This window comes from Petromyzon marinus, chromosome 6 (assembly GCF_048934315.1).
Source record: "Petromyzon marinus isolate PM22_M1 ecotype Great Lakes invasive population chromosome 6, UKy_Petmar_22M1.pri1.0, whole genome shotgun sequence".
In the NCBI taxonomy this organism is placed as follows: Eukaryota; Metazoa; Chordata; class Hyperoartia; order Petromyzontiformes; family Petromyzontidae; genus Petromyzon; species Petromyzon marinus.
Window position 1 is genome coordinate 2,495,076 of NC_133672.1, and position 24,730 is coordinate 2,519,805.

The 24,730-nt window shown below is 48.9% G+C and overlaps 1 protein-coding gene across 4 annotated transcripts in view; it reads left to right on the forward strand.

Moving 5' to 3' along the window:
- The window catches only part of KIAA0586 (KIAA0586 ortholog), a 194,526-nt gene that overhangs the window by 114,661 nt on the left and 55,135 nt on the right, over positions 1-24,730 (forward strand). For 3 of the 4 annotated variants that reach the window (XM_076063801.1, XM_032948384.2, XM_076063814.1), the window contains exons 11-12: positions 14,354-14,468; positions 17,647-17,688. In XM_076063801.1, the coding sequence (XP_075919916.1) occupies positions 14,354-14,468; positions 17,647-17,688 (157 nt within the window). The remainder of the gene's footprint in view (positions 1-14,353; positions 14,469-17,646; positions 17,689-24,730) is intronic. The other variant, XM_076063819.1, reaches the window with a different exon arrangement.

Here is a 24,730-nt window from a genome sequence, read left to right on the forward strand (position 1 = left end):
CAATTCTGTAGTAAGTCTATTGGAACAATGCCCCATTTGTAGAGTTAAATTAGAGTATTTACTCATTTCTCTGATAGAGTATTCTTCGACTCTCAATTAAGGAGATCTTTTGGTTATTTTAGAAGCCTATTCATGAGGTCAGTTATAGGTGGGAAGTCTTTAAACCAATATGGAAGGTACAGGGACATACCCAATGTTTGCCCTGGAATGAAGGCCGAAGGTCATACGGTTGTTTTTTTACTGCAATATCCACATCTGCGCCGGGTGCTTGAGGTATTGTTCAATCTCCCGTTACGTGCGCTCGCCTGTGGATACTAAAGAACCGACGACCTTTGCGTTGCACCGGCAGGTCATCGTGTGCTAAGATTCCCTGCCAGAACACAGCTGGCTGCCTCTGAGATTAAAATATGAATGTTGCCTAACTGGCACGAATGAATGGGCATCATCAACACAACAAAGGCGCACGCAGTTGCTTGATGCCACGTTGTACGCGGTCCACTCGTGCAGTACTGTACGCGGAGCCCTCCCATGAACCGTCAACCCTTCTGTAAGCGTCTTCTCCGCAGCTTTACCATCAAGAGCTGTGGCTCGTTCGAATGTTCATCTTTACACGTCCCACGGGCACACAGAAAACGTTTGTCATCTTGCGAGTTGATTTTCACCAAAGTGATATGGAACTTGTGCTTTTCAGCTCGATCTCGTAACGGCTCGTGTTGTGAACATTTATGCCCTGGAGACTGTTTATCGCAAACATCTGCCGCAACTGTGCACTTTTATCACCGTGCCGAGCCGGGATTCACGGTAAACATTTTACACTCGCCACCGTGGACACATTACTACCGCTAAGCGCCTGCTTTCGTGCTTGTACTCGGTTATTATTTTGAGGGAGAAAAAAAAGTTACAAACATTTTCTTGCCGCATTTTTTTAACCTTTTACAATTAGTTTTCTGGCGCTTTAATTAAAGAGTACGAACCTGTACATATTTCCCGTACTGTTCAATGAAACTGTACAACATAAAATGCTGAGCTCTAGCTAAACTGTGAAACATAAACGTATTAGGACACCATTTATATGTATCGATGGGCAGTGTAGAATATGAAATATGGTGTTCAAATGCTGATAACTCAGGATATCGTGGCACATCGTGCCGTTTAAACCTCTCCCGCGGAGCAGCGTGTGTGGCCTTTGTTTTTTGGCTTCGTGGACCGGATATCACGGGGATTCCTGTAACAACAGCAAAAAAAAACGCGACGGATGAAAATGAGAAAACAAATTATAAACTCAGACGCTGGTGGAGCGGGCGGGTTCACGCTTTCCGCTCGCTGATAACCCCTCGCCGACGCGGGCGCTTATACGGTGGCGCTTTGGCAATGAAAGCTTCAAGCCAGATTCGCGCTGTTCGGCTCAGAGCGTGCGGTGGCGAAAGTGGTGACATCAGCCCGAGCTGCCCAGGCGGGGGCGGGGAGAGAGAAAGAGAGAAAGACTCGTAAATGATGCATTTAAAAATGTGCGCTATTAGCCCGTCCTGACGGGGCGGATGTTTGGACGAGCGGGGAGGGCACCGAGGTGGTGGTGGTGGTGGGGGATGTGCAGCTTGTGATGTTGACGTTCTGGCCGGTTGGGGTTGGAGCCGGGTGTTTTTTTTTTTCCCCCTTTCGGGTAGATGGCTTCGTGAGAGAATGTGACTCGGATAAACAGACGAATCCCTTGGAAACTGGCATTAATCATTGGTGAGGAGCCGTCGGGGTGGAGAGCGGAGGGGGGGGAACGACGACCGGAGGAAGACGTTAGCATTAATTATTAAGTGGGAACCAGATCTGGGAAGGAGGAAATGTCTGAGAAAACACGCAGACGCTTGTGGATGTGCTTGAGCGATCTTGGCTAAGCTCTCCGTCGACTGAAATGAGCTGTTTATAGTTGGGAAATTACTGCAGTAATCTTCGGAATGCCTCCCAACTTGTATTATTATTGTTATTATTATTTTTCGAGTTGGTGTTCTCGGCTGGAATTTCAATGCGCCACCGATGGATGCAGATGGAGATAATTAGATGCTTTGTTGGTTGGGAGGGTCTTGGAAATTAAAGGAAAGGAAACGATGGGATATTTGTCTTGAGGAATTAGTGCCGGGACTGTACCAACACAGAGCTGGGGGGGGGGGGTCATTTAGGTGCCTAGAAAAGCGTTGCTGGTGGGTAGGAAATCAGCGAATCCACCCTTTCGTTGAGTGGCTTGGCTCAAATGATAAAGTAAAGAGAGTGCTCTTGCCAACAAAGACCGATTCGTATTAATCAACGTCCAGGAGCAATTACCGGCACAAGTCGGCTGCGAACTGCAGCGGCCCGCGTCAGAGATGTGCGCGTGCACACGCGTGTTTATTAGCCTGCAGAAATATACAATTTAAGGTCAACGTGCAGTCGGCCTTGAGCTAGTTAGCGGGCATGCCACTGCACCGCGCGCTTCTCTCGACGATATTTACTCCGCGTGTTCTTGAGCTCTCGGGAAAGCAACGCCGCCCGTGTGTGTGTGTGTACGCGTGTGTGTGTGTACGCGTGTGTGTGTGTACGCGTGTGTGTGTGTACGCGCGTGTGTGTGAGTACGCGCGTGTGTGTGAGTACGCGCGTGTGTGTGAGTACGCGCGTGTGTGTGAGTACGCGCGTGTGTGTGAGTACGCGCGTGTGTGTGAGTACGCGCGTGTGTGCGTGCGCGCGCTTTCTTTATGGCCCAGGTGGACGAGGTGCAGGCCCATAAGTTTGGGACGTCATTGGTTCTTTCACAATCACAATATTTACGGAGATTAATTAATTGATCTTCCAGAAATATGAAAAATAACATACAGTTCCTGTTATGCAGTTTATACAGACGAGGGTTGTGTCCCTTGGTGGGCCTAAAATTAGTTTGAAGTTTGGTTAATGACAGGATAAACATTTAGAGTGACATCACAGCGTCAAATCTGTCTAAAAAACACGTGTTGTAACATCACGATGACGAGAGCGGCGTGCCACAAACGGTATTCTTCAATGTAACTTTCGAGTTTTTATCTCATTAACGCACCTTAAAACTCGGACAGCTCGGGACACGCAGCCTTGCTCTGCGCTGACAAGACACGCGAAATTTGTGTTTGTGTTCCATCCTCCGTTAAGGATGACAGTCGAGGATTGATGTGTTTGTTTCCGTAATCGGCGTGAAATGGTTGGCTTCAGTCCCATTTGTGTGTTTATGCCTCGAGACAGTTGCCATAGCCGCCCTCTCTGTCAGCTGTTGATGGGGGTGACCTCCGCGTACGATGCCGGGGGGGGGGGGGTGGCGAGACCGAGTCCAGCTGCGCCGTCGCGTGCGCGTGCCCGCAACGGCGTCGAGCGTCGTAGGAACAGCCGCGGGGGCTGCTGTGTCGACACAGCCCGCGGGGGCTGCTGCGTCGACACCGGGAGGAGGGCGTGCGGGTGGGCTGGGGCCTGCGTCTTTGGCATGTCCCCGACCGCCTGTGACGTCCCGTGTACCTGGCGAGCCGTGTTCGCAACCCCCACTCACCCCCCCCCCCCCCCAGGCTGCCACGTCAGCACTTAAAAAAAAATAGTTGCCAAAAAGAAAATGTGAAAGGCGTGAATGTAAAGTTGAGAAGAAAATAAAGAAATAATAAACTAGCGTCGATCAAGGCGTTGTTGCCGTGGGGGAATTTTCGGAGTTTCGATGAGGGCTTTGTCATTTGTTGAAATATCGATTGAATCGCGTTTGTCTTCCTCAGATTCATATTTTATGGAGGTCCTTTATTTATTTTGTCCATTTAAGATGGGTAGTAATGGGTCACTAACCACAGGGTACATTTCAAAATCTATGCTGAAGGAATACCGCTTTCCGGGAAATGGTGATTTGTTGATGGCCGACGCGATCCTATCGTTAAAGTGCTTTTTAAATGAAAGGTGAGGTCATCGGCAGAAGGCCCCCACGTGCCTGCCTGCCTGCCTTCGTGAGCGCTTGATGATCTCATGCTGAGAAGGTAGATTTGTTAATAACAAGTAAAGTCACCGTACACGGCTCGTAAGACTAACAACTCCCTTAGAGAACGGTTAGCTGCTATAATTAGATCCCACGAGCCTCTTTTATAAGCGGTAGATGGAAGCTGGAGTGGTTTGGCTGTGAACAGAGCAGCAGGCCTAGCAAACACCATTCTGCAAAGGGAGAAGGAAGAGAGGATTCCCATACACAACCTGGCTCAGAAACGTTTCCACATGGATTGGTAAAACCACATGCTCAGCTTCTCCAGGCTGCTGAGGATCAGATGATGAAGGAGATGGCAATTAGTGCCTCAGAAACGATGCCCCCACGAACGTATCGGTCCAGGGAATTGCAAGTACCATACGTTAAGTCACCGTGCAGCTTTTGCGAGGACGACAGCGCTCGTTTCTGAGCGTGTTGAAATGGTGTGGAGTCTGCCTCGTACGATTTATGTTCAACCACCTGAACAACAATGTGGTTTTCTTAAAATCGCAGCCACATAAAATCAGACACTCCTCGGGGTAAAATGCACTCACGCATTCGCAATGATGAGATGATGCACGCACACGCGAGGCACACGCAAGGCTACATAGATCCACCCCATCGTCTGTTCACCAAAAGCCGGCAGCGGTCCGGCACTCTCAGACACGACTCATCAGCTGCACTCACGTCACCTGTGGTCCCAAGCGATGCTGCCGCATGATATACGCGGGTCCCTCCCCTGTTCCCCATTGCTGGGTTTCATCCCTGGGTTTCGTGGGGGGCCAGGCCCGCCCGCCGGAGTCGATCGTGCCATTTGGAGCCCTTCACTCCTTATTGGTGAGCAGCAGCCTTGCTCGAGCCGAGCTGATTAAAGCAGAAGGGGGTGGAATGAGGGGGGAGGTAGCGGCAGCTCCAAAGAGGTGGTGGGGAGGGTGTGTGGGCGGTGATGGTGTGGGTGATGTGGTGTAGTAATCGCCGGTGAGAAGAAAGGGTGGGTGGTGTGGGGGGGTATCGACGGGGAGAGGAGGCGGGCAAGAGTGGTTTCAGGGAAGAGGGCAGTGTCAAGAACCGCACTTTAAATTCTCGCGCTTCACTCGGCGGCCTGGTTTCTCAATAATTTCGGGCGGCGGAAAGCCGTTGAGTGGTGTTTGCCAATTTTTCGCTGGCTTGCTCCTCAAAGGGAGAACGCGACGCTTTTTTTCACCGAGGATTTCTGAGAGGGAGCTGGCACGTTGCACACCTCTGACGTCAGGCGTGTGGATGTGACGAGTGCCGAGTCTCTGGCGTGGTGCGGCAGTGTGCCGTCGACGACACGACCGACACGACTGTTTCTCATGATCACTTCGTGATGTTTTCCCATTTTGTTTATTTAACATGTGGTACAGTAATTGGGATATATTTCTTTCTTTCCCCTTTGTAAAGTAAAAAAAAGCAATACATTCACATTGTCGGTCTTGAAATAATAAATAAAGAAAAATGAGTTAATTAAAATTAAAAAATCCCCACCGCTTGCATTTCAAACAGAAGGGAAATTAAATGGAAAAGACAGCCTCTTTGTGCACAGCTTGGGGCTGAGATAGGGTTAGGTATCTCCATTCTTATCTCATCAAGAGCCAAATCGTGGCTTGTCGCAGACATCAAACAGTGGCTGTGAAGTCATGCGTGGATCGGAACGGGGGAATGGACCCACCCCGATCTGGGGTGCATTTTTTAAGTTGATATACAACTGAGAACGGCCAGATGTTTAAAAACGGTGAACGTGTACTGTTGTCTTCAGTTGGTGGTCTCATTTGTCCTGCTGAAGTTGCAAAGAGTCCAGTGCCGGCTCTGTCGAACAAAGCCAAAGATCCCCCGTATAGCCTTTAACAGACGGTTTGGGCAAGTGCTGTTAGCGAGCACCTGTAAAGGCTGGCACGGCACACGAAGGGATGAGTGTCCACCACCACGCCCGACCACCTTTGTTTCACCAATGGCGATGTTTACACACCCCACCAGGTACTTTTTTAAGGCTGAGTCGACCTCGGGGAAGCCCGGAACCGGCTCAGATAATCTTCACTGGTATTGGCCGTGAAGGAGAATCTAACTTGGGTCGCCGGGTTCGTAGGGCAACGCGCTGACCGCTGTAGGTAACCTCCAACAGACATCATTCAGGCAGTATTTTCTGCTCGCTCGTGAATTGGACGTAATCAGCATGCAGATGCATGTGGTTGATTGATCTACCATCATCAAGTGTAAGAGTAAGCCATTCTTTTACCATGTGACCAAAGTCCCACATTTGAAATGTTAGCTACAATCAGAAAGGTGAAGTGTGACCAGCCATCCATGTCTTTATTGCTGTGAAGTGTGAGTACATAAAGGACATCGATTAACCCAGGGCATATGTCCTATGAAATTGCCAGCAGGCATGACCTTTTTGTGTGGCTCGTGAATGTTTTCCATTGATTTTACTTCGGCCACGGTTGACCAAGCCTAGGTCGGCCAGGACGTAGAACTGGGTGAAACCTGGCACGGCTCATTCAGCGACGATAGAGGCCACGCTGTTGACACTACAGCTGTGTCAGGGACCCTTGTCTGGTGTCTGGTGTTCGGCGCAACAGCCTCTTAACTGTGGCCTGTTCTCAGCTGTGTGTGTGTGTGCCACACGAGAAGCCTTTCTGCGTCTCCAGCTGTTTCTGTTTGTCTTCAGTGCTGGTGAAGTTGGCTTGATATTTAAGGAAATATGTTTTCAAACCCATGGAAAAATGTTAAGATGTGGTTTTCCGAGGCTCTTGGCCAAAAAAGTTGTGAAATTGAGCCAAATGAAAACTGGGTCAAAAGTATATATTTTTTATTGAGATACATGGACAAAATGTTGGTGGCTATCCAAACGGGATGAAAAACAGACTGCTTGGGTTTACTAAGTAAAACATGAAATAAACAGAGGCATGAACAATGCCCTCAGAGAAGGATAAAGTGTTTGTGGATATTTAAGGGGTTTCTAATGAATGCACGAAATTCCAAACCCCTATTAAATCTGCAAGCGTTTAATATTTGTTTTAATAGCGCATATGTTTGATTAATCCTTTTATTTATTTACGCGTGTATTTATTCAGCCGTCAGTTGGAAAAAAAACAGGTTAATAATAACACGTGCGCAGTTCACCGGAAGGCATTGTAGAGCAGATGCATGCGGCACAAGTGCTGGTATTTACCCGAAACTTCAGTCGGCTCTCCTGCAGAAAGCACTGTGGAGCCGGTGTCGTCTCAGCTGGAGTGCTACGGTGGCGAGATGTTAACTACCTCGCCTTGTATACAGGTGGTCGCGGGGGGGCGGAATCGGGTTCCTCCGGTTTTTTATCTCTCCACATTTATAAGCGACTGCGTTTAGAGTATTTGCCTGCTATACATTTCCACGTGACAAGCCACTTCGTTGAGCTGTCATTTGTGGCTAGGTCGCTTCTGAAAAAGAGCTATGTATGCTCAGTGGGCCTTACCTGATAAATTGTTTTTTTTGTTTAACTGGGCCATTTGCTGAGAGGCTCTTCGCTGAAGGTGTCCACTCCTCCAGTGGGCGCCCCGTGGCACCGGCGATTGTTATTCGGACTCGTCGGCCTCGCACCTGCTCGCTGGAAGGCAGCATGTATTGGATGGCACTGTGGCCTTCGCACGTGAGATTGGTTAACGCATTGTCAGAATAAATAACATTCTCGGAAGAAGTTGCACCCTCCTGGATTTATAAATTCACTATGTAACACGATTTTTGTTCCTGGGTAGTAAGTGTTATTTTCTAATTGGTTATGCCTCAAAAGTATAGAAAATGGCTATTATTCCCCACAAACTTTGCTTTTGTGACCAGGACTTTATGTGAAGGAATGACACAAATGCACATCGCGTTTTCTCATTGAAAATAGGTACATTTTTAAATATCACTGTTCTGGTCACAAAAGCAAAGTTTGTAGGGAATAATAGCCAATTGCTATACTTTTGAGGCACAAGCAATTAGAAAATAACACTTACTACCCAGGAACAATACATTATTTTTTGTTGCACAGTGATGTACTGGACTGGGAAAGTGAGGCTCTAAAAGAACAAGGCTTTACTTTCGTACTGGCAGCTCAATCGTCCATGCCGCCGCAACTCGGCAGGGTACCTTGACCTCCTTGTGCCGATGGAGAGAGATGTGTGATCATTTAGAAGCAAATTGATTGCAGATCTTTCGCTGCCTTCCACAGTGCCACGCAATCTGAACCAAATGTCTGTCCTCTTGCCGTCGGACAAATGCAGTTCTCGTCCACTTAACTAGTATTCTTGTGAAAAGATATCCATTGATGAGAAGATCGGCTAGCGATTTGCAGGCTGTAAATTACTCAACTTTTTTTTGGGTAGAGAAGAGGTGTAGCGTTGGTTAGCGCACCGCACTATGAACCTTTGTGGCCTGAGTTCAATGCCTGGGCATGGTTTACGTCAGTTGCAAGTGATATCTGAAGCGGTCCTTGGGCTGGGTCTCCCTCAGCCCTTCACCAAGCCGCACTCGCCCGCCACCCAGCGCGGTGAAGTACGGTCAAACACGGCGTATGGAGACCTTCATCTGGCAGTGAATTGGCAAAGGTCTGCGCGTGCTTGGTTGGGGCGAATGTGCAATGCTAGAGCAGGTGACGGTGAGAAAACGCTGCTGCGAGCGGAGGGCCTAATGTGAAGCGACGGCTTTGGAGGCCAGGCAGGTTCCCCGTCAGGCCTCCGTCACCCCGCCCCCCCTCCCTCCCAACGCTGAAGCTGAGCACTGAAAACGACAGTGTTACGCTTCCTGCCTGGGTGACTTGTTGTGCCCTATTATATGGGGGTGGGGGGGGGAAATCTATGTAGAATCGCTTCTGTGTGTTTTTGTAAAAGTGTTTTTATTTTGTCTTGTTTTTTGTCTCTCTTTGTAAGGGGATGGGGTGGGGTTTCTTTCTCCTTGGGCAAAGCACACAAAGAAAACAAGAAAACGGCAATGTGGGAAATGTAGCTGGTCTCGTTTTTGGTCATTTTTAGTTGAAAATAAAGGTGCTGCAGCTCTGGACATGAAAGGCTACTTTCCACTTCTGTCCCTTGCTTCCCGGTGTCTATACGTAACCTGTATGTCGTGGCTGCAGTGGAGTCGATTAACTAATTATATTATTTGACCATATTTAACTGTGTTAAATAACTTGTTAACATTTAAGAAAGGTTCATCTACTGTTTTCAAGCAGCTTTTATGGTTGATTTCTGTTTTTGTGTAAAACGCTCCCTAGCACTCATCAATGGGCGCGTGCACTGTGCAGACAACACATCGCCACACTCGGCGATGTGCAGACACGCGCACATGTTTAAACAAAAAAAAGTATTCTGAAGTTATAACTGGAACATATTATTGGAGGGATTACTTAAAATGCCTTTTGGCTTTCCAAGTTGGCTTCCTGTCTGGGAAGATAGATATTGCAAGCGCAGAAGAGATTTCCTGCAGCATGGCAAGAGTTCGAGCACATTTAAGGTAACATTTCGAGAGGGAACGGAGAAATAAGCGAAACTAAAAAGAAAGCCATCCCATGCAGATTTCGTTCTTCTAAGATGGCTCGATTACAGGGCGACTGCCAAGTATTGGCAGCCTCTCCGAAACGGAGTGAAATTTCATTACACAGAGCCTCCGCTTTGCTGGCTCTGTCACCCCACGCATGCCGGATTCCTGCTGCATCCAGCTGGTGCCTTCTGGTGCGAGGCGCGTCTGGACTGAGTGCCCATGCCGCTGCTGCCGTGACGGCCTGCCCCCGCGGCGAGCGCGAGGAGGAGGAGGGCGTTTGATTTGAAATCCACGCGGCCGATGTCCACCGAGAGGAGTGAAGGGGGGGGGGGAGATAACGGGTGTCGGCTGGCCATGGCGCCGGCACGGGCGGTGTAAAGAGAGGGGTCCTGTTGCAGCTGTTGCAATAGAAGCCGCTCGCCCGCTCGTTCGCCCCCCGCTCGTCCGCCGGCCCGCTCGTCCGCCCGCTCGCCCACCCGCCAGCCAGCCTGGTGCGACGCGATCGATCTCGCGTGCGTTTGCCGCGGAGCAACCCCCAAAGCAAAACCATCGTCATTTAGCATTTGCGCGCGGACGTGATTTGCGTGCAAATGCCATCGCTCGGTTTTGTTCGACGATACGAGCGATGCTCGGATACGGCCGTACCCGGATTTTTACAATGCCGCTCTCTGTAATAAATCACATTTTACAACAAGCGAGGGAGAAGACTAAAACGTATATTATTTCATTAGACAATAATATGGGTCACCAGTTTGCATGTTATATTGCTCTTGTCTGTTGTGTAGTCCCTGTAGGAAGAGCAGCATGTGTTTATGTTTACGACAGTGGAACTCATTTTGTAAATCCTTATGTAAGCATCTTTGTTAAATTGGTTAGCGCAGTGTGTTCTGGAAGGACAAAAATAAGTGGTCTTACTTTTTGCTCCCAGGCGTGCCACATATGTTTGCTTTACATTCCCACTCGCCGATAACAAACCCATCATGCACTGTAGGGATCGCGTGTCCGTGTGCGTGTCTGCATGCGTGGCAGAGTGTGCATCAGCGTGTGCCGGCACACGCACACAGGAGTGATCCAGCGCGAACGTGCCTGTCCTGTTCGTTTGAGTGGGAGTGTGTGTGTGTGTGCCTGTGGGTGCGTGAGTGTGAAGTGTGTGGATGTGTGTACTTGTCGGTGGGTGGGCTTATGCACGACGCGCGTATGTGAGTTTGTGGGATTGAAACATAATGTCGTGCAATTCTGTACGTGCGTGCATGCGTGTGCTTTTAGGCTCCCCTATTAATGCGTTTGCGCAATTTCTGTGATGGCTGTTTAAAGTTTTCTCATGTGCGGTTATTTTTTTGAGCCTTTCAGACAACAGCTGCGTGGCCCAGATGGCTCATTCTGCATCCAAGGACTGTGTCCAATATCATAATTGTGTAACGAGACGGGAAAAATTAACGGAAACACAGAAGAAGCCTCTGTCTCGGCAACAATCGAAGTCGGAACGATGGGGTGGCTCGGTCCTCCCAGAGTGACTCATAACCAGGTGACCCTGCCAGGGTTTATTGAACCCATGAGCTAATGCACAAAGATTGTGGTCACGATCAATAAATGAAGCAAACGCATAGAAATGTGAAGTGCGAGCTCGCGCGCAGCGGCACAAAAGGAAAGGGGCGCGGGAGGACGGTGGGGGGCGAGCTGTGGAAGTCGTGACGGGCGAGCGTGTGCGGTGGGGTCGATTGTCCGTTCTCTCGCTTTGAGTCATTCCAGCTGCTCTCTTTCATCGATCGGTGACGTGGCCGCTGGAGGTGGTGGGGTGATGGGGGTTCGTGGAGAAACATTTTTTTTTCCAAAGAAGCGCAAGAACACGGACGCACCGCAAAACACACCCACACGGACCCAAATGTGACCGTCTGAGAGTGGTATGTGCAATTTCCTGGAGACATCTGAGAAAATGGTGGTGCAACGGAAGGAAGTTACACCCCCACATGCAGCATTGTGTTTGGCACATGCTGCATGTGGTTATGCAAGACGCTGTGGTTTTCCAGGGAGAACCGTTGAGCATATTTTAGAAAATGTACAATTACAGTTACCTTCTATGAAAACGCGATTGTCCTCACATGGCATGTGAGGACACTTTCGTTATTTTCCTCACGAACCGATGTGAACAGCAATCCGATGCATGGCACAAGATTCGGTGACCTCTTCTTGTTCCATGATCATCAACATGCACTCACCCACCATCACTATAATCGATTATGCTGAACGGTCAGTTTCAATTGTCGAGCCTAACAAAGGAAATTGAATGGAATTGTGCACGCTGTAGCCGTGGGGATTTGTATTTTTTTTTATCCTCAGCGGAAGTCTGTGAGAATTGGTGATTTATTATGCCCAGACGGGTAGTGAAATATCTTCCTTCCTCTTGGCTTTTCTTGGAGGCCGCTGCGCCGTGAGGGTTCGAGTGACCTCTACCCCGATCGCGATGATCACGAAGGGAGCTTTGAAGCAGCAGGTGATGCCTTGAACCGAAATGACTCAGACTTTGCATCTTGGCCTGCTCGCTTTGGGCTCAGCTACCATCTTGGATATCTTTGCGATTACACTTGAGACTGTAAGTAGCTACAGTTTCTGTTGTAATTGTGCCGGTCTTCATCCCACTCCTTCAGCAAAATGTGTGCAGTCGTCTAAAACGCCTGAAACAACGTTTACTTAAAATAATGTATTTAAAACGTATGCGTTTGTAACAGACGTGTGGAGTACAGTGTTTAAAGTCTACAGGTTTGTATGTGGGTGCCTATGAATGCCAACATTGAGATGGGTGCCTGGACGGTGTTTTCTTGAGCCATGATAAAAAAAAGGGAAGGGTGGAACCCTGAAATTTCCAGCTCAGATCATTGCTGGAATAAGCATCTCCACTGGAGAGCTCCTCTAGAGGGTCTTTATTGACCTATTCTTCCATGCTGGACAGACATGTTAGCAGAAGTGGAAATACCCACATTCTACCCCACCACACACACACACACACGTCCTGCCAATCGACTGACTGGTGTACCCATTTATGCTGCTGGGTGGACAAGGATGGGGGGGGGAATTTAAGAAACTTACCCGAGTTTTAAATTGCCATCCGGTGGGAGATCAAACCGGTGACCTGTTGATTGCAGGTCAGTGTGCTAACCATTACGCCATGGCAGCACGAAAGTGATGAGACGAAACAATGTTTTGTAAACTGTTCGCTTTTCTGGAGTTGGTTAATTGTCCTTCTAAACATCTCATTTTTTCCTGCCAAGCAATATAGCTTCGATAGGAAACGATTAGCCATGGCTGATTGTCTCTGTCGCGTGGTTTAGCTCAACCCCTGGGTTGTTGCACGAATGCGGCTGTTACAGCAAGGGCAGTTTCATCTAAAAATCCAGCTGCATCTTGCGCTGGCCACGCACCTCGAGGAGCCCCCCTTAAGCGTGTTTGGCTCCACTGCTCTGTGCCTGCAAAAACACGAGACAAATATCACGATGAAAGATACGCACGTGCATATTATATGTAAGTGTGAATTTTCATCTGCTCGGCAGAGAAAAAGTACAAAGGGTCCTTCGCAAAAAATGAGGCCCCCTTTTCGTGAATACACCTTTCGCGAATAAATTGGCCACTGGACCGCGGAGCTAATTAAGGGCCGTCTTTGAGCTACAGTCGGATGCAAATGAAGGCAGCTGCATGCGCGTGGAGCGCACGTCAATGCGAGCGCACGTGTTCTAATCGTGCGGGAGTGACATCTGACGATCGTTCGGCGATCTCGCGCTCCGCGATTGCGTATGTGCGGCGCGCCGCCGCTTGGGGCCTGGCGAGCGGGTGCTCGCATGCAGCGTGGTGCGTCCGGGCGGGAATCATGCCCCCCACCGTTCGACGCTCGCACGTGGGCCCTCCGCGGAACACGTGCACACGTATGTGCACGCAAGCACAAGGCACTCGTGTTATGGCTGGAATGCTTACTGGGCTTGCTGGCTCATGCATTCCATGCGCAGCACTCTTTTGAAGTGCTGCCACAAATCCATGCAGTTTCTCCCCCCCCCCCCACTCGCTCTCCTCTTGCTTTTAATGAGAGAGACTGCTGTGTGGCAAATTCCACTACGCTGGCTGTCTGGCCCGTTCCCACAGGCTACAATTAGAATAAAACAGCATGCCAGTCTGACTTGGCAGGTTCCAAGCTACTTGAAATATAATATGCAGAGCTTTCTGTACAGTACTTTTATCCCATTGGTAATTTTTTTAAAAGAAGCTTAACATATATTTAATGCTTAAAAAAGACTTCAAGAAAAGCTTCCAGAACAAGAGACAGGTTCAAACAGCGAATCGAAGGGAGGGTTTTCAAAATATTATGCTGCAACGCTTTTATGGCCCATGTGACTTAGAATGGTTTTGAAATGACTTGTTTTAAGTGTCTTTTAATATTTGCCATGGGACACGGCTATGTATACTTCACATAGTGTCACTCTATCTACTGACCTCAATATATTTTTACAATGTGTGGGATGGTTGTGTGCATGTGATAAAAAACAATATACCCATGAGGCTTGGACGGGCCTCATCCTGACCTGAGTGTTCGAAAGGGTCTTTTGTTTTATTCCCACACACTCTTATAGTGGTCACGTATTCGCCCACCTAGAGGCCATTGTGCATCATCTAAAAATACAATGGTGTGAAAATGACCCCGCGGGGCCTCCTGGGCTGGACCTTAAGCGCCATCGGGAAGACGCCGCTCGCGCTGGTCCACGGCGGCCTCCCGCTCGATCTCACACCCGACAGCAACGCGCGCGCCGCCAACGCTCGGGTGTGCTCTCCTCCGAGATTTTGAACGCGACGCGTTTTCCTTTCCATGTCAATCCCCCCCAGGTCTCCGGGAGCAGGCGGAGGGCGCGACGAGCAGGGCTGCCCAGCGGTGAAGAGGGCGGGGGATCTACTGCAGGACCTGGGCCGCATCAAACACGACATGCAGGCCATCCTGCAGGTGGGCCCGGCACGCACGCGCACGCTACCCCACGGGATGTCGCGCCGATCAGAAGCAGACAAACTAAACACGTAGTTGGCTTTTTGTGAGAGGGGGATTACTCAACGCAGGGAGAATCAGGGCGATTTGCAGAATATAAATAATTAACTAATGATGGATCCACCGATGGATGAAGGCTTCCACATGCCGCTTTGGTCATGAAGGTTTCTTGACCGTACTTCACCGTGCTGGTCAGTGGAGGATTGGTGAGGGGCGGGGGAAAAAATATCACTCGCCATTAATGTTATCCGTGGCTGGGAATCCAATTCTGGTCACCGGGATTAGAGCGCAGTGTGCTAACCGCTGCGCCACCGCTCCACCTGATGTGCACAAGAGGGACCCGTATCCATTGTAGTCAGCTGCTCTTTTCCTGCGTCTGTCAGTCGCTGTCTCTTTTTGCCTCGCCGCTCTCTCCCTCCCTCTCGTCTCTGGACGCTTCAATCCCACGCTGCGTCGTGAGCTCAAGCTCTCTGCTAGGGAGACAACCAGTCAGTCTCAAGTCTCGAGGCCACTGTGCTGCAATGTCTTTCATCTGCCACAGTTTCACTGCTTTCTCAGTGAGGGCATCTGGCCAGGCCGACTTGGCCTGGAGTGAGCACCCTTGCCTGATTATTCGTGAGTGCCCTCAGCAGGTTTGCACATTTACGATGTCGGCATGAAGTTAAAGACACGGAGCTTGGACATCCAAACAATACACATATCCCTGCCCTTTAAAGAGCAGCTTTACAGCCACTAATCACTTTACCCCACATTAGTAGTATGTCCAATGCACAACAACAACAATGCTATGTTGATTTATGTGGTCGTCTAAATGCAACTGCATCTGAAGTCTTGACAGATTTTTGCGTACCTACTAAATGGATGGCCCCTATTTAAGCTCACCGTGCTAGTCGGGCCAAGGGGTCAAGAGCACGGATGGCTGAAGGGAGTTCCAGACTATGGTGGGGACAGCAGAGCAGAGCGTGCGACCTCCCAGGAGCTATAGTTGAAGGGGGCTTCTTTAACTCATACAATATGGTCATGTAATTGTAATGTTTTTTCCATTTACTGCTTGAGTTTTGACAACTCCAAATGGTTGTTTTTAATTTGGTTTTGTAGGTATCCAGTGTTGACCTTCAGTTCCGATGCGGTTTTGTTTTCATGTGCGTGGCAACAAACAAATCCCCGCTGTAAACAGCATTTGCTGTCGGTGGAGCGAAAAAAAATATGGGTGGGGAGTGGGTGGCGGGCAATGGTGATGATGGAAAATGATACTGAACAAAAATTTATTACACATTTGAGGAAATAGGTAGGAAACACTCGTGCAAAATAGTTTCACATGCATTGTTATAAAAATCCTCCACTTTTGACAGAAGCGTGTGATTAATTTCTGGTGTTTTTGACTGCAATATTATCGGCATAAATGAAAAGGCTTTTCACTCGATGTACTCTGTGCCCGTCTCTTCTCCGACTCTCACGACTCGTTCCTGCAACCGCTGCTGAGCCGCCCCCGGTACCGTGCAGTGGTGGTTGCAGCTGTGCATAGCAATGAAGGATGAGGTCTTTTCAAAGGCATTGCACCAACATAGTTATGCATCCTGCGCAGAGTATTTACTCGATACTCATGAGTGGGTAATGCAAGGCCGAGAGATGTACAGTGTTTGCCTCCCTCAAGGCCCCATACATAAACGTGTGCTATTTAATACATTTCAATGAAGTCAAATCAGTAACAGCCATATTCAACAACTATATGATGTTAAAAACCAAGAAGCTGTTCGCACTTCCAAGAAATCGGACTTACAATTGAATCGTAAATATTTCGTGGGCTAAACCTACTGCCGTTCGTTTGACTTTGTTCGTGATGCCGTTTCACGTAGTAACTCTTTGGTTTTTTCACGTAGCTTGCGCTACGAGATTCTCCTCCCTTCCCCCCCCCCCACCATCGTAATTAAGTCCGAGCATATCGCAGCCGCTTTCGCCTGCGATATGCGCGTGAGTTTTTTTTATTTAAAGCTGTCACAACACGTCTTCGCAGATGGCTCTGCAATGCGGTGTTTTTCCTGCGCGCTCGAGTTAAAAAAAACGCTGAAAATGCCGGCCCCGCCACTGTCGCATTCTCCGCTAAGCCTTCGTATCCACAACACCGTCACGTGGGGCTCTGCGGCCATGGCGGCCGCGGTGGCCAAGAACACGTCTATGCTCAGTTGCCTTCGCCAGGAATCTTACGGGTTTTTTTTTTCGTCATGGGATACTGAACTTTGTTTGAAAGGCAACGGGGGCCCCGTATTGTCAAAGAGAAACACGACGAACGGTTCTCACGCATTCCTGTTGCCGCACGTAAAGTTTCGCGAAAAAAATAAAAGGCGGTTTGGTAGACAAAATAACAGCGCTTGACATCAGATGCGTTCCTTGCAGTCTAAGTATAGATTTGTAGATAGTGTCTCTTACAGCGGTTTTTCTTTTGCGTTCAGAGGTTGAATTTTTGTTTTGTTATTTCCCACACACTCACTCGTCATGTTCCTTCCATCTGAGCGAATCCGCTTCCCTCCGCTAGCGATACCACTCGTTGCGTCCCTAGGTTTGAGGCCTCTGGGAGGGGGGAGGGGGGAATGTGCGGTAGCTGACACTATTAAATTCAGCTGGTGTTTTAAATCTTGTCTCCTTTATCTCAAGTTTCACACTAGCGGATAAAAAATAATGCTTTTGCACGAGATTATTTTTTTTCCCACCCACTTCCACTCTCGAGCGAGCTTCCTCAGCCTCCTCCATGTCCGGCCCTTACATATTTGTGGGTATTTGCACGTGTGCACCCACATGTGTCATTTCGTGTTTTACCCAGAGTGCTTTGAACCTGACCAAAAGAGCCATCGCAAATTGGTCACTTGAGCACGTTTTTGCTCACGGCAGGATGTCAACTCGGTCCCGTAACAGATGCTGATGCAAAAAAGAAAGCGCATTAAAGGCCGAGGGCAATTTTTCGTGGCTTCATGAGGGTTGTTGGGTTTTTCAGGCGGCCAGAGTGCGGAAGAGTGCACGCAATCTGCACCGGGTGCGGGGCCTCGAGTGTTGCTTTTCGATTGGCGCTGGCGGCCGTCTGTGACGCGCCGGGTAATTCTTTTGTTTAATTCTTTTTCAACTCTCCTGCCCCGCTGTGTTTCAGGAGGCGGAGAGGTGGCAGGCCAACGTGGAGAGGGCAGCAAAGGTGGGCAGCAGCCTCCTTCACAGAACATTCCTTGCCGATGAGTCACTGGTGGTGGTGGGCAGGCATGGAAGGCAGAGCATGTGCACACTCTTTTGAGAGCCTTCAGAAGGGTAGAGAGGGCTGACGTGACTGCGTAGGGGTACAGCGTGGATATTTACTCCAGCGTGAAAATACAAACACGAGGGGAGTATTTCTTCGGAAGATTTAAAGAGTTTGGAATGCATGCATGATTTTTACTTTATTTCCAACAATAATTCATGCCAAGAAGTAAAAGCTGGTAAATACATTAATTAAGGGAGCCTCCTCCATTGTTTGAGGACGACTCGTGGGCAATAACCTTACATGCGAAGAAATTAGGATGTCAGGAAACTCTTGATTTTATATTGTGGGGCATTCTCACGAATATCGTCCCAAGCGGAGTTGGCCATGCAAAGAAATACTGCAACGCACAGAGTGCATGTGGCAGCATAAGGACTCACTCGCGCGCGCACGCTCAAAGCTAAAAAGGTCACCAGCGCGTTGGGGTGTTTTTGACTTGATGCTGTATATCACTTCGTATCCAGACATCTGATCCGATCCACAATGCCGTTCAACCCATCTGGATTTGTATTTAAATTATATCCTTGGTGATTCCAATCGCACGTTAATGATTGGGTAATGGTGTGTCACATGAATATTGTGATACACGAATCACGCGATACTTTATTGTGCAGTGTCTTTTACTTTTCGTGAGAAACTGGAGTACCTGTAGGACCCCCCCCCCCCCCCCCAACAATGTTTCGCTATGCTATACCCACTGCTGCACATGGGCTGAACTCGTGGCTTCATCAATCCAGCAGTGTAATGAAAATAATCAATTCACAAGCCCCAAGTCGGGATTGCTGCAGCCACTGTAGAGTCTCTGCATGTCGTTTGATTAAATTGTCCCGATGATTGTTGCCCACATTCGAATCGATAATCAATAATTTTTGTTTCTCCATTTAGTTTCTTCTCAGTTTGTTTTCTTAGTAGTTCTGTTTGTTTCAATTTCACATGCACATTCTTCCCATGCACGTACAGTAGCCACTTATGCACATATATTAAACGGATTCAACAAGGTGCAGCGCACTCTTCACAATTAACTTGAGAAAAGTTAACTTTATAATGTTTCTCATATTCTTAGCTCTTTCGGTAAAGTCACGTTGAAGGGAAACAATAAAATAATAAAATTTATATAACAACGTGACTTTACCGAAATAGCTAAGAATATGAATTACTGCAGTCACGAAAGCTTTAAATCAAAATGTTTCTCATGCTTATTTCATGTCTGTTTTATATCGCTGTAGTGTTTATCTTTATCGTAACGCCGTACACTTTACAATCGTGTACGCGAACATTTTGAGGATTGCTTTGCGATTCATTTAAGTTAACGTAAAAAGCGGGATGCAATACGATCCAAACAAATCGGAGGACACCCCAAACTTAATTCCCGGTAACTTCCGATGCGGCTCACGATCCTCCAATTGTCTGGAGGCGATTAATGCTCCGCAGGTGAGTGAACGCTCGGGGTAGATCCCGAACCCCCAAACGGGGATGATGTCACGCGGTGCGAGCGAGCACTGCCGGCGCCCACAGTGGCGACTCAGGGGCACTGCGTGGCACCGAACGACGCACCAAAAGGCGCGTGCCTTTTGGTGCGCAAGGTCACAACAAATACACGGGCGCTCATCCCAAGTGGCGTTCGCTGCGAATCGCCACCGGTAAGTGGCGTACCGTCAAGTCGTTTTTTTTTGTACTGAAACTTTTTCCAGTGAATAAACATGTATTGACAGCAAAGGTTTCATTTTAAAAAGAAAATGGAAATGAATACCAGGAAACGATTGACGAAATTCACAAATAAAAGCGCCAGAGTTGAGCCTCAAGGCGATGGAATGGTAGCCAAAGGAGAACACGTGGCAAGGGGGAGTATGACCAACGTGGAGATGAGTAATCAAATTAGCTCTGGTTAGTACGGTTTGGCTACGTACGGTGCGAAATAAGTTCAACGTACGTACAGCTCACGCGCAGGAGTGGGATTGTTGCATCACTCTGTGTGGACGGAGAAGATGTGGAGTGGTGGCCTTCATCCAGTAATGGATAGACATTGGCCTGCTAGCGGAAGAGTTGCCAATGCTTCCTGAAAATGTTGTCGGATCTTGGCGATAACCTTGGAAGGGATTGCTTCAAGGGTTTTTGTAGTTTCCCTAAAGACATGCCAAGTGTTCTCGGACAGTGAGTCGGACAAAGGTAAATATTTCCCGGAATAGCACAGTTAGTTGCCTATCGGCTCCCTTGAAAAATTAAACTGCTATAATCATTTGCTAATCCAATTGACAATCTGCCTTTAATCTCAAAACAAATGTGGCCAGACTAGTTTTTTTTCGAGGCATGTTAGGCCAGCTAGGAGGGATGGTTATAATGGCTGTAATGACATCCACTTTCACTTTGTAGCCGGCATCTGTTTTCGAGCTTTTAAAAACAGTTTGCTCTGAGCGGGCGCATGTGTGTGTGTGTTTTTTTGGTGTTTGCGCTGCCAGTTGAATCATGTTCTGCTGGGGCTTGCCCGTCACACCGTGACTAAAGTGGGGCTTTTATCCTCGCAGAAACCGCTCGTTGCACAGCGACACTCGCCTCTGCCTGCCCGGAGAGTCGGCCAAATCCACCTCCCATGACCAATCCTTATGCGGGTTGGGAAAATAAATAAATAACATTCGAAAAAACACATTTCAAACGTGGGTTGACCCCCCTGAACTCTCCCAGAGCCACTCCCGTGGCCAAACGAATTTCTCGGGCAGCTCCGCAAGGCAGCGCATGATTTAACCTCAAGCGGCTGTCGCATGATTGTCACATGGTGGGGGTGTGGGGGGGTGGTTCTTTTAGTTTTACATTTATTTTTACATTGAGTTACACAGTTCTTTCAATCTTCATACGTCGCGGAACAAAATGACGTGTAGTGGACTTTGAGCATTACAACGTGACCGTTCTTGTGGCAGTTAGGCGCGTCGCTGTGACATGTCCATCTGTACTCTGGGCAGCGTTTGATGATTTTATAACCTTGTAAGTTGGATTTTTACGACGCAATTTAGGTCACTTTCAGAAATCCTCTGCTGTATGGTTGCACCTCGCTCATGCTGTGTTAGTCATGGGGGTTGTTTGACCTTACTTTACCGCACTGGTCAGGGCGGGTTGGCAAGGATCGGGACAGATATCACTCGCCGCTGATGTTAGGCGTGGCCAGGAATCGAATTCAGGTCACTGGGGTTTCATAGGGCAGCGCACAAACTACCGGTATACCGCGTTAGGTATTTAGGGCAGAACCAAAAAAAATCATTGTCCAAACCTGACAGCGGCATGAAAGAGCGGGCCTGGCTGCGGGCGGCCTGGCAGGAGCGGGGAATACAACGAGAAGCGGCACGCTGACTGAGCAGGATGAAGAGTGCCCCGCCCAGTGAGATCCCATCTCGGCCACGATGCTGCCGATCGACTGCAGTGGCACAGAGAATGGGGGCACTTAGCGAATGCTCTGTGTGCCCCCCTTGTCATGCGATAGGCAGACCGCCATAGGTTACAGAACAAGGGAATTAGGTTTTAGAGGAGGAAGGAGGATGGGCAGTGAGACGTAAGAGGGGGTTGGGCTGGTGTTCTGAGAATTCTAAATGTTTTATATGCTGAAAGCTGCATGGTGGGGTTCGTTGTATAAGGTTTTAACGGGACAAAGGTGTGAGGTCAGTGTGAAATGGTTTATATATTTTTTTACAGATTTCCCTGCGGCAGTACTTTGGTTACAAATCCAGATGTTCAGTTCTTGTTTAAAGCACAGATGTTGACATCACTGCAGCGGGGATGACAGACAGGGCTTTGCGTGGGGTGGCTACAGGGGTTTGACCTAGATTTTTTTTTTAAGACCGAAAGACAAAAGGAAGGAGGCTATGATTGTACACAACGCACTAAGTACCTCGCTTCAGATCTGTCTGCCGTATCCTGTATTCGCATCTCAGTGTGCATACGTTTGTAGACCGATTCATCGAATTAAATGATAGCTCCGTATCGACGTTCATGTTTGTTGTCTTCACCCACTATGTGGGAGCAGAAGTGGTAACTGGCTTTACGTGGTAGCTGTCACAGCTTTAGCATAATTATTCCAAAAAATACCTGAAAATTGGAGGTAGAAAATAAATATTTATCTTTGTAGACCGAGCTTAAACATTATAAAGGTCAACAGTTTTGCCTGCCAACATTGGCAGTCCAAATTCGAAAATTAAATTTTCAATAATGCGTTATTGGTCTAATCGTAGTCTTGACTATATTTGTGGCGAAATTCTGATTTCTAGTCCTGCAACATTTTGAGGATTTACATCAGTCAACGCATTCGCTGTCGCTCACTATGGCCGCATATATTCGATGTGTGTGTGTTACGTATTTTCATGGGTATCATTAATCACCTTTTTATTTTAACTGGGTTAGAGCCTCTTTAAGACATACTTGATTGCACGCGAAGCCTTGGTTCATATGAATAAATAAAACACCTGCTTCTGGTCCCTGGTGTTAACCCACATCACACTTAAAGAGCATCTTCTCGTTATCGGCCATCCTTTAAGTTTAAGACCATGCGGCATATCGCCATGGAATTGATGGTTGTGGCGATGTTAACTACCTTGCCTGGTATACAGGAGGTCGTTGGTTCGATCCCAACCCTGATGTGGAGTTTGCATGTTCTCCCCGTGGTCGCGTGGATTTTTCTCCGGGTCCTCCAGTTTGTCCCTCGACATTTAAAATCAACAGACGTTCAGAGTATTTGGCGGCTATTAATTTCCACATGTAAAGCCACTTCGTTGAGCTATCATTTGTGGCCAGGTCTTGTCTTAAAAAGAGCTATATAGCTGAATAGTGGGCCTTACCTGGTAAAATAGTTACTTTGGTGTGCCGTGGAGGCAGGAGGCAGTTTTGCCGGACACTACGTCCCCCGTTGGAACCCATTCACCATTTCCCACTAGACGCGTGACTGTAGGGGAGTGCGGGCGCCGCGCAATGGAGCCCTAAGAATTTGTGACGCGCCACACTGACCGGCGGGCCGCTCCCCTGGCACCACCGCCGAGATGGCACGGCGCGATAAATGCCGCAGCCGGACAAGGTCAGAGGGGTCGTCCGCGAGCCGCCCTCGCGGCGCTTGCCTGCTGTTGCCAAGCCGAAGCGGGCATCTCTCGCCAAGCCCCCTCTAATGAGTGACACGCGGTCGCAGCGCTGCGGCGGGCCCGATGGGCGTGTTTGGCTGGCGTGGTGCTGTGTCCGACGGGGAGCGGGATGGCTGTCGTAATGCTTGTGCGATTTGCTGATGCCTAAAATGAGAGCATAATGCACGGTAAACAAACTCCAGTAAAAAAAACACAACTGTGCGCAGTTTTGAAAGTGTCTTTAGAAAGTGCTTGAGAAGCACGTCGTGGTAATAGCGCCGAGGCCCGCTGATGGGTGTCATCCGGCGTGGCCAGTCAGCAGCACTTCGAGGGTTGGACTGTGGCACAAAAGAGGTTCAAGGGAATGTGGGCTGCCAAACTCAAGCGGGGTCATGGGTGGTGCTTATCTCCATTGGTGGATGTTTGCCAGTGGTAGAGATTACATTTTTTCATGGTGAGGACCAACTTATTGCGCATTATACAATATTACGGAAAATGTTTTTTGAAAACAATGGCAATAGGTTGGTCTGCCGTGTACTTAAAGCCTTTGATGGGTTATTTGCTCATCATTTTTAATAAGTGGGAATGAAAGCAGTGATTGTTCGCTTGCAAAATTGGAACGCGCTTCCAGACCCATTTTGCCGAGCAGTTGCAGGAGGCGGATAAATTATGTCGGCTCCCTCGGCCGCTCCCAGATAGTCAAGCGACGTTCTGCCCAGAGTCGGCGGGGTTGGCCAGCATTGCACTGGCCCTGGCTACCATTGGCCCAGTGCACCTAGTTGGCCTGCTGTGCAGTCAACCGGGCTGGGAACTTGGCCGTGGTTGAAATTGGAATGGCTCGTGGTCTTGCTGGAGATGGCGTGAGTGGAACAGCAGCCGCGGTGGGTTTGGGAGTAAGGGGGGGGGGGAGACGCCTGGCTGGGCAGTTTGTTTTTAGCGTGCGATGCATTTGGGATGGCGCTAAAATGGGCCACTGACCGAGCCCGCGCGGCGACAGATGGCGAGGCACAGTTGCAAACGAAAACAGCGCTCGCTTTTTGCCCCGTGGTCACAGCAACGGAGCGGCAGCTTGATTGTGTTTGCCGACGCCGCACGCCTTTGATGGACGTGAGGTTTATTCACGCGCATGTTTTTTTAATTTTTGTTGGTGGGGGCGGGAGACGTTCGCGCCAACTGTACAACGCAGGACGTGGGGGGGGGGCGAGCGGTTGGCATTCAGAGGGGTTCAGCGGAGCGAGGTTGGGGGGGGGGTGATGCCGCGCTGCGGTGGTGAAGGTGGGAGATGAAGGGAGTGCTTGGGGAAGGCTGCCTCTGTAAATAATCACACGTCACCTCTCTTAACCCCTTAGCCGTGCGTTGTCCCAGTACTACATTACAAAATTGCGCTCGGTTTGTGTAATAGCATATTGGCAAACACATGCAGGAGTTTTATTTTATTTTTAGCTAGGGTACTCGGTAGAAAGCCTTTAAAAAATGCTTCGGGTGCAAAAAAAAATGACGCATTGTCACAAGAATTGCATTTACACCTCCGGTTACTCGTGTCAATGCGTCACGGATGCAAATGTTATAATTTAAATGAGAAATACGATCTGCTATTTTTCACACATATATGTTCCTGTCCTGCGAAGGATTATTTTGTTGCCTCTCATCTGTTGAGAGTAGCAGAAACCCTTTTGGTTCGGCGTCATTGCCGACCCGCGCGGTCGGAATCGGCCCGTGTTTGCCAAATGCGTCGTGGCTCCTCCGTTGGCTCGGCTCTGTGCGAACGTCGAGGGGTTCTGGTCGCACGGACGGAGCCGCTGCGCCACCGTGGCCTCTCCCTCCCCTCCCATCGTCCCCTCCGCCGATGTCCC